The sequence below is a fragment of the Neltuma alba genome, unplaced genomic scaffold, assembly GCF_004799145.2.
Source record: "Neltuma alba isolate B1F8T4 unplaced genomic scaffold, ASM479914v2 tig00006946_pilon, whole genome shotgun sequence".
Lineage (NCBI taxonomy): Eukaryota > Viridiplantae > Streptophyta > Magnoliopsida > Fabales > Fabaceae > Neltuma > Neltuma alba.
In genome coordinates, this window is record NW_021634631.1 from 36518 (window position 1) to 46256 (window position 9739).

General features: G+C 29.4%; 1 protein-coding gene across 1 annotated transcript; it reads left to right on the plus strand.

Annotated features, from left to right (window-relative positions):
* Positions 1 to 2740: 2740 nt before the first annotated feature.
* On the plus strand, positions 2741 to 6058 carry LOC114751490 (putative DUF21 domain-containing protein At3g13070, chloroplastic; the record flags this gene model as incomplete). Its single annotated transcript, XM_028940162.1, has 11 exons — positions 2741 to 3469; positions 3928 to 4025; positions 4111 to 4204; positions 4310 to 4387; positions 4466 to 4569; positions 4941 to 5022; positions 5121 to 5260; positions 5341 to 5416; positions 5523 to 5586; positions 5718 to 5809; positions 6013 to 6058. Coding segments are annotated over exons 1-11 (1603 nt in total), but the record flags the coding sequence as incomplete, so codon positions are not given.
* Between the last annotated feature and the right edge of the window lie 3681 nt (positions 6059 to 9739).

Consider the following 9739-nt stretch of genomic DNA (forward strand, 5'->3'; position numbering starts at 1 on the left):
AATGAACAGGGATCTAAGAACTATATTTATTTTTTATAAATATATATTTGATCTAAGAACTATATTTTTTTGATAATTATATATTTAATATAAGAACTATATTGTTCTATTTTTAACTTATTTTATTAATAAATTGATAAATCGTATTAAACATATTTTATTAATATTAAAATTAATACCATTATATTAATATTATTCTATTTATTATTAGTCTGTATGTTAGTACATTAGTATGTATGTAGTATATTATGTATATAGTAGTATAAATTTTTTATACTATTTTAATAGATTTATAAATTTCAATTTCATTTTTCTTATTTAATTTTAAATAGATTATTTACTATTATTATAATGATAATGAATTTCAATATCATGAATTTCAATAAATAATCAATATTAAAATAGAAAAGAAAATGAAATTTTTTCTTTTATTTTATTAAAATATTAATATTGAAATGAAATTGAGAATTAACAAATAAAAAATAATTCACTTATAAAAAAATGAATAAAATAATGAAATTTTAACTAGTATGAATTTGAAAAAATAATGAAATAAAATAATGAATATTAATTATAAATTTTTATAAATATTATTATAAATAAATAAAAATAGAAAAATAATTCAAAAATAATTTACATTATAGGGAGGTTTTCTTTTTGACCTTGTATAGGGAGGTTAAATTTATATAGTTATTATATAAATTCTTATATTTTATTAATCACGATTGAAATAATATGGTCATATGATTTTAATAAAATAAAATAAAAAATATAATATACAAAAATAGAATATATAATATTAAGTAAAGGTATAAGAAAACTTTGCTCGAATCAATACGGAATAAATATAGTTAAATATCTTTGTGATCTTCCCCATCTAATAAAGGGGGGTGTGCGTTTTGAAATAGTCTGCCCTGCACCCACCCCCTATATGCTTCAACAGGAATCACATAAGGGTATATTGATATAATAGAAATCTTTGGTAAAATGCCTACTCATAACCCAAACGGATAAAGTATATTATATCATTCGTTTTAGGGATTGGTGACTTACCCATTCAATGACTTTGGCACCGGACGTTCCCAAAAAGGGTACTCTACTCTCGGGTCAAGTGAACTCAATAATAGATGTCTTTTGGTATTCTAGCCTTCCTTCTCCTTTCAGGACCGATATAAAAGAATATTTTATAATTATAGAATATAATTATATTCTATATATGAGCAATGGAATAATAGAAAGTTTGAATAATAACACACATTTGATCTAAGAACTATATTGTTTTATTTTTAACTTAGTTTATTAATAAATTGATAAACATATATTGTTTTATTTGGATAAATGAAAGGGTGAAAGAAAGAGAGAAAAAGAATATTAATGATATAGAATTCTAGTATGTAAGGTCTATGAGTGATGTCATAAAAGATAGTGTAATAAAGCATCAATATTAATTAATCAATCATTAGATGACTATGTTGATCAAATAAACAAATCAAGAGCCCGAGTCACTAAAAATTGAGATGGTGGACTAAAGGAAAACAAAAAAGAAGTAAAATGAGATTTATTTATTACTGACAAATAAATCCCATTTTGTTTTTTATTACTCTTTATTCTTAGCTATTGATAGCATAATTCTTATGAATAATAGAAAAGAATATTGATAACTTAGTATATCTTGCCAATAACCATGTCCATTGAATAGAAGCATTAAAATTTTCATTTTTAATTAATTTATTAAAATTTTCAAATTAAAAATAAATAAATTAAAATAGATTCTATTCTATATTTATATAATTTATATATTCTATATTTATATATTTCTATTTCTATATTATTTCTATTTATATATTAGAATTCTAAAATTTATTCTAATATAACTATATTCTGTTATAACTAATATCTAATTTGTATATATATCTAATATTCTAATATATATCTAATACGACGAATATAAATAATAATATAATATTAATAAATATTATTCATTATTAAATGAAATTTTTAATCAAATTTTTTCTACTTGTTCCTGAAGTAAAAAAAGTTTCATCTGTTCCTAAATAGTTTCTTTCAAAAATGTTTCTGCGTCCCGAGTGAATGTCTTAGTTGAATATATGAATTCTTGGAATTAAAATTTATTCATTTTTAAGTAAACACATAACTCCTAATATTTTCTGTATCGTTCCCATTTCATCGGATGTCCCCAAAGGGACACAATATATATTGTTTATTTCAGCTTATTATATTTTGTTTAAACAAAAAAAATTCTGTGCAAAAGAAGTTATAAAAATGCAAGTGATCTACAATTGTTGTATTCAAGCAAAATTGCATTGAACTCACAAAAGAAGAACCTAAACTATTTTTTCAAAAAAAAATACTGCTCTTTATAATTTTGTCAATTATTTTTTAATTTAGTTCTTGTAATAAATATTTCTAGTTAAATCTTTATATTTTGAACTTTGAACAGTCCTGAGGGGAAAAACGAGCCCCAGCTCATCGCGCGAGGGGTGAGGAGAGATGATCCACGTTTGGTAATTCTCTTAACAAGCAGCAAAATATAACAACAGAAAAGACGCCACAAATGATAGTGGCATTTGTCTTGCACCAATCAGAACATGAGACTTCAAATGGTCCCCAAAGTATCTCCACGTGGCGTTACTAAACTGGTCACGACATTGTTACCTATTGGACTGCGCGGTACTCGGCCGCAGAGAATCATAGAAGCGGTTGGGCGTTGCAAATCGTAATGATTACTCTGCGCTCTCTCGCTTCAGTGCGATCCCCGTGCCCCGTTCTTGACAGGCGATGTCGTTTTTGGCTCTTCCATTACCGCCTCCCTGCATTAGCATCAATTTCTTGCTTGGCAAACAACCTCAACCCCTCTCTGCCTCCATTCCTCATTTTTGAATTAAGAACTCTCTCTGTTAGAGCTCTGTTTTTACGTTATAATTCGACTGTCTTCCTCATGGCCTCTGGTATTCTTAGAACTCAGCCATTCATCAGGTGCTTTAGGAAGCAGAATCTGCCGACGATAATGCATGTTTCAACTGGAAACATTACCTACTTCCGTTTTCCCTCCAGAAGCTTTGTGGCATCAAAGTACAGGGAAGATGATAATAAAATGCCAGTGAGATGTTCAGGACAAAACCGTGATGATTTCCGTGGAGGAAGTTCTTCGTCCAAAGCAAATTTGAATTTCATTCAAGAACTGCTGGAGAAGGGAATTATTCTATTTGCAACGGTTCGTGCGGTATTGGTGTATGGACGTCAGAAATTTTTTGCAGCTGAATTGGTCGAAAATGCAGCACGTGGAGTTGTTGGACGAATTATACTGTTGCTTACCAATGCATGGCCTAAACTGATTCAAGTACTTCAAGTCTTTAAGGACCAGGGGCTGCTACTGGCAATACTTTTGGGTCTTTCGGCGTTTTTTTCCATGGCAGAGACTTCCATTACCACTCTTTGGCCTTGGAAGGTATCTTTTTCTTTCCCCTCCGAATGCTCATTTGTTATAATTTCTCCCAAAAATATATATAAAATATAAATATTAAAAAGTAACGGTGATTTCCTGTGAATGCATCGTCATTTAGACAGACTTAATTTAGTCTGGCTGATCAAAGAAGCATTGCTAAAGTTGTACGCATATTGGGAATTGAATTAACTAGACATACATGCACACGAGGATTATTTTGTTCCTTTAAAGTAAATTGCCTGTGAACGGCCGTGTGTTTAGATATCAGTTGGTTAATGACTCCTCCGATCTATATACGATTATAGTATCTTAAGAATTTAATTACAAATTGTTAGGCCCAAACCATATTATTCTTAGGCCCATTTATTACAAATTGTTTGTCTCCTTCATATGTATATATTAGTTTTACCTCTGTAAGTCTTGTCTTGAAGTATGACCATTGTCATGAAATTTTGTACAAGGTCCGTGAATTGGCTGAAAAGGAATCTGAAGATGGTGTGTTCAAATTACTTCAGGCCGATGTCACTCGTTTCCTTACCACCATACTGATCGGCACAACGTATTTCCCTTTTATCATTCATTTCTTCCAATTTAAATATATATATATATATAATTCTCATTTTTTGCTATTCTCTTGTGCTCAGTGTAGTCAATATCGGAGCAACCGTCCTCGTCACAAATGCTGCAACAACAATATTTGGTGAGGCTGGTGTTGGTGCAGCAACCGGAGTGATGACAGTATGCCTTGTTGCCTTTACTTGAATGATTATCTTTTAACCATATGAGTGATTATCTTTTAACCATGTATCTAATTCATGTGTGTTATCTATATGCACTTACAAGGTTTTGACTTTGCTTCTAACTGAAATCACTCCAAAAAGCATTGCTGTTGATTATGCCATAGAGGTGGCTCGAATTGTGGTAAGTTGTCATTTATATTTGCATGATGTTTCCTCTTTAACTTCTTTATGTAACAAATATTGGTTCTGATGCCTATAGGTCAGGCCAGTGTCATGGCTTTCACTTGTATTGTATCCTGTAGGAAGAGTTGTTAATTACCTTTTAATGGGGATGCTGAAATTGCTCGGTTGCAAGGCAAGAAGGTATGTAGAAAAGTTAGTTAAAGAGTGATCTTTTTCTTTTCATATTGTATCTATTGTTAATAAATTATACAAGGATTTATACGTTTAGACTGTTGGCAGCACATGGCATGAGGCAGAAGAAAAATCTTATTAGTTTAAAAAGTTAGTCTTGTTTCACCAACTTATTTTGTATAACTATACTTTCATGAAGCACAGAGCATGCATATATTCAGCCTTTACCTTTTGTCAAGTCATCTAATATTTTCATATGTATCACCTCTGTTGGTAAAATTCATATTCAAGGCGCTGTATACATAGTTGTCATTTTGAGACATTCTTATTACATCTTTTAGGTTTTGCACTGAATAGTTGCCTTTATTTTCATCTATCAGTGAACCAAATGTAACTAAGGAGGAGCTGAAATTGATGATAAGACGTGCAGTGTCAAGTGGGGCAATAAAGGTGAAAGAACAGGTAACCAGAGCATGATAAGTGCCCATATAGCCAAAAAGAAATTGTCGGTCCATTTGTAAACTTTTTATTATATGTCTTGAATAAATTATTCTTCGCAGGGTATAATAGAACATGTGTTGCAAATGAAAGAAACACACGTAAGAGAGGTTATGACGCCTCTTCTTAAGGTGGTTGCAGTGGATGTCAATGCGACACTTACAGATTTTCATCGCTTGTGGGTCATTAATCAGTACTCGAGGTGTAGAAAAAATCTGCACAATGATTCTAGTTTTTTCCCCCATTATACATATGTCAACTGGATTTTTTTTTTTTCCTTAGGGTACCGGTTTTTGAGCACCGAATAGCTAATATAATAGGTATTGCATATGCAAAAGATCTTCTGGCTTTTCAGAAGGTTAGAAAACTTTAATCCTGATATACATTATGTGAGTTTCTAATTATTTATTAATTGCATACCCCATTCTATACTGCTCATAATTATATTCCGTCTGATTTCCAAGGGTGAACTACTTGAAAGTATCACTGTTGGAGATATGGCTCGCAAGCCGGCATATTTTGTACCGGGTAATTTATTTCTATCTCAGTCTTAATGTGAAAATCATTTTCATGTATTTTATTTGTGGTTACTCACTGCTGTTAACATGTCCAACATTTTCATGTATTGAATGAATAAACTCCAGTTACTGTTTTTGCAGATTCAATGCATCTTCAGAGTCTGCTCAGAGAGTTTCGAAGTCGAAAGGTTCACATGGCTATTGTTCTTAATGAACATGGCGTAACTGTGGGCGTATGTACAAATTTTTAAGTTTCTAAAGGCCCATAGATATACATTGTTCACATTTATCTCTAGCTTTTACCTCTCCTATTTTTTATTACAATTAATGAACAATTTCTAATGACAGTTTCCTTCCAGTATTATGAATTTGTTTTTAATTAACTTGTTTAAATTTATTTAGAATTTACATATCTAATTTTTGGTGAATTTGACAGATTGTTACTCTGGAAGATATTTTGGAAGAACTTAGGGCCTGTTTGGGTATCCCAAAACTGTGGTTTCAGAAGCACTTTTCCGCAAAACGAGATAATCTCCTCCACATATTTACTTCGTAATCCGTAAAAGTACTTCTGAAACCATGGTTTGGTTTCTATCCAAACACACCATTAATCTGTAGCATTCGATCGCAGAGGTTACAAAAGTGATTGCTGTTCGATTTGAACTCATAAATAGTGATGAAGAAATGTTGGGAGACTGACCGAGCAACTACTTTGGCCATTTTTGAACACTATGATGTGAAAGGTTGAATACAAAACAAAACTAGCTTAGAGCACTATGCTCCTTGCACTGTTATTAAAAATTTAGCCATTCATACCAACTTGAAGATTATACACATGCGCGCACATATGTATAGAAAATCATATGACTTACACGTGCATTGTCCTTTTTTCTTTTTAATAATATACATGTGCCAACACTTTGAACTGTGGAAGTCAAGTGTTTCTTTTCAAGCTTAAGCAGTCATAACGAAATTAAGTCTCGAGCGAATTGATTCCAAGTCGATATAAATAAGCCGACTAAGAGTAATCACAATTGTTAAAGGGCGCATCTAAAGCCCAACGACTATTTTGGTTTCGCTTTTTGTAATGGGCTTTCGTCAAGCATTCATATACATTATTATCCGTGGTGTTGATCAAAACTAATACTCATCCGGTTTTTATTATAAGATCCAATTTGATTTTTTATTTGGTCCTAATTATAAGACCCAATCCATTTTCTCTTTTATATTTATATATTTTTTTCCAAGATAATCCTTCTAATAATGATAGTTTTAGCCAATATACTTAATTAGCAAGGATATTTTAGGAATGACAACACTTATTTATTATAAATAACCAACTTAACTTACTTCCTTAATCTCCTCAAATAAGTCAATTGGGTCTTATAATTAGGACCGGAGGAGTATTGATTTCGTCAAGCATTTATATACATTATTATCTGTGGCAGGAACATTCGAAATTTAAACTTAGTATTTTATGTCGGTTTACATGTTCCATTTAATTTTCTTCCGCTATATTTAAATTATTAAATGGATTCCATTGAGTTTTCTTTTCAGGGCTTGTTTATCGAGAATATATGAGAATTTATGAATCATGAATAAGATTATTTATTTTTTAAAAAGGGAGAAAACAAAAAAAGGGGAACAAAAGCTGCAAATAATTTGGAAAATTCATGGTTGCCTTTTCTTTTGAAGACTTTGTCTTTAAAACATATACAAATATTTGCAAGTGCCATCTACGAATCCCATTCTGCTGTTGGACATGTAAGGAAGGCAATATATATGAGGCGAAAAAGGATTTCAAAATAAACTAATAAAATAAAGTGAAGCACGGAAGGTCACCTCGGACGAAGCCTTTTTTATTAGAATTTCATAAAAAGATACTTAAAATTATTAAATCCTAAATTAAGTTTGATAATAATAGTGGAATAGGTTTGACAACACTAAACTTATAAATAATACTCCTCCGGTCCTAATTATAAGACCCAATTGACTTATTTGAGGAGATTAAGGAAGTAAGTAAGTTAGTTATTTATAATAAATAAGTGTTGTCATTCCTAAAATATCCTTACTAATTAAGTATATTGGCTAAAACTATCATTATTAGAAGGATTATCTTGGAAAAAAATGCATAAATATAAGAGACAAAATGGATTGGGTCTTATAATTAGGACCAAATAAAAAGTCAAATTGGGTCTTATAATAAGGACCGGAGGAGTAATACATTTTTGTTATATTATTTATTTCAAATTTAGTAATTTTAAGTTTTTTTTGTGAGATTTCCTTTTTTTCCCCGACTGAGTCAAAAATGAGCCATCTTTTCATTGCCGCTTGGTGGAAGAGATTTTAAACTTTTAAGAAAACGGTTGATTAATTGAATCTTATTAAATATGAAGAATTATATTATGTTAACTGTTAAGAATTCCATAAAGTGACGCTTATCAAAACAGTTTTTGCTAAAAAGGGGGGGCCTTAAAAGCTTATCAAAACAAAAATGAATTCTATGAAGTGAAATCTCGTTTAAAACATGGACAATGTTATACTAAATATTAAATTATATGGATATCATAATCCTTGGCTTTTCATATTCCACGCTCCACAATCTTTCTAATGAAAATATTTTTAGGAGTTTTCATTTCATAACCCAAAATTACATATTATGCACTCATGTTAATTATTTCATTTATTCAATATAACTCTTGATAAAGCTAGAACCCTATAAATAAAAGGTTATGTAATATACAATTCTACCATCCAAGTAAATAAGAATACACTTCCTCCTTCTCTCCAATTCTCTCTTACTCTTTCTCTAATTTCAAATCTCTTTATATTCCTTATTTTCCTAACAACAATTTATTTTTTTTCCAAATTTATCACCCCAGCTCGAAACCTAATTTATACTACATCTTGTCCTTAATATTAGAATTCAAAAGAAATAGCTAATTTATAAATATTAAAAAAATTACGTTAAATTAATTATTTATAGTATATGAATAGTCTTTCTTAAATGCTCTTATTAATCATATGCATTTGAATTATATCTTGATAAATTCCTTCACATGTACAATCACCATATAGAAATTACTTGAGGGCAAAATAGATAAATATTATAAATAAAATTGATAGAGTCTTATTTATGATTATGACCACAATTGATCTCAACTAAATTTTATATTAAAAAACCGAACATAATTGAGTTGGGACAATAATTTATTGATGTTTGATGTTTTTTTTCTATATACCATTAGTTTATTTTACTAATATTTATAATTTGAATAAAAAAATATAGATGTTTTATTTGTTATACCTTTTGTTTTAAAATAATTGAAAAGAATTTAAATTTAAAAAAAAAACATAAAAGGGCCAACCTTTTAAACTCTAAGCCAGCATATCCAAGAGCCGAGCTTTAAGAATATGACAATTTTTAGATATACGGATTTTAAAAAGGCCATCTTTTTAGACCCTATCTCTTGGAAGGCCAGCCTTTTAGGGTCGGGATGGCCGTTATTGATCATTCTAATAAATATACCTTATACACTAAAACATATACCATATATATCATTTTTGTTATTTTAATAGGCTATTTTTGAATATTATTTTATTAAATTATTTTTATAACTAAATGCAAATATTTTTATATATTTCATATGAATTATATTTTTTTTAATTTTATCAGACTGATTCTAAAGCAATTTCAATCCAACTCATTAACTCATGACCTACTATTTCAACCCGTCTACTAGCCAGTCTAATTTTCCTAATTTTCAATAGTAAATATATAGTGACATGTTCTTTTGTGTGATTGTCTATGTTCCCTCCAAATAAATTCATTGGTTTCACACACATTTATGTAAAAAATCGAATTATATGATTTTTTTAACTAATCAAGAAAAAAAAGATAAAGAAACAACATTAATAGAATAAGATGAGAAATCAATTAAAAGAGAAACAATGTCCTGGCAATTGATGAGTATCATATAAATTTTTTTAACTTAAGTTTAATATTCGATATAAAGTTAAGGGCAATAGTCACATCAAGCTGTTTATATACATTATATCAAGTTCTTTAATTTTCAGTTTTGTTTTTAAAATATTAGCATCTATAAGAAAAGGATAGATAATATGTGTGATTGAAAAATTTGACATAATAAATATAAGAAATT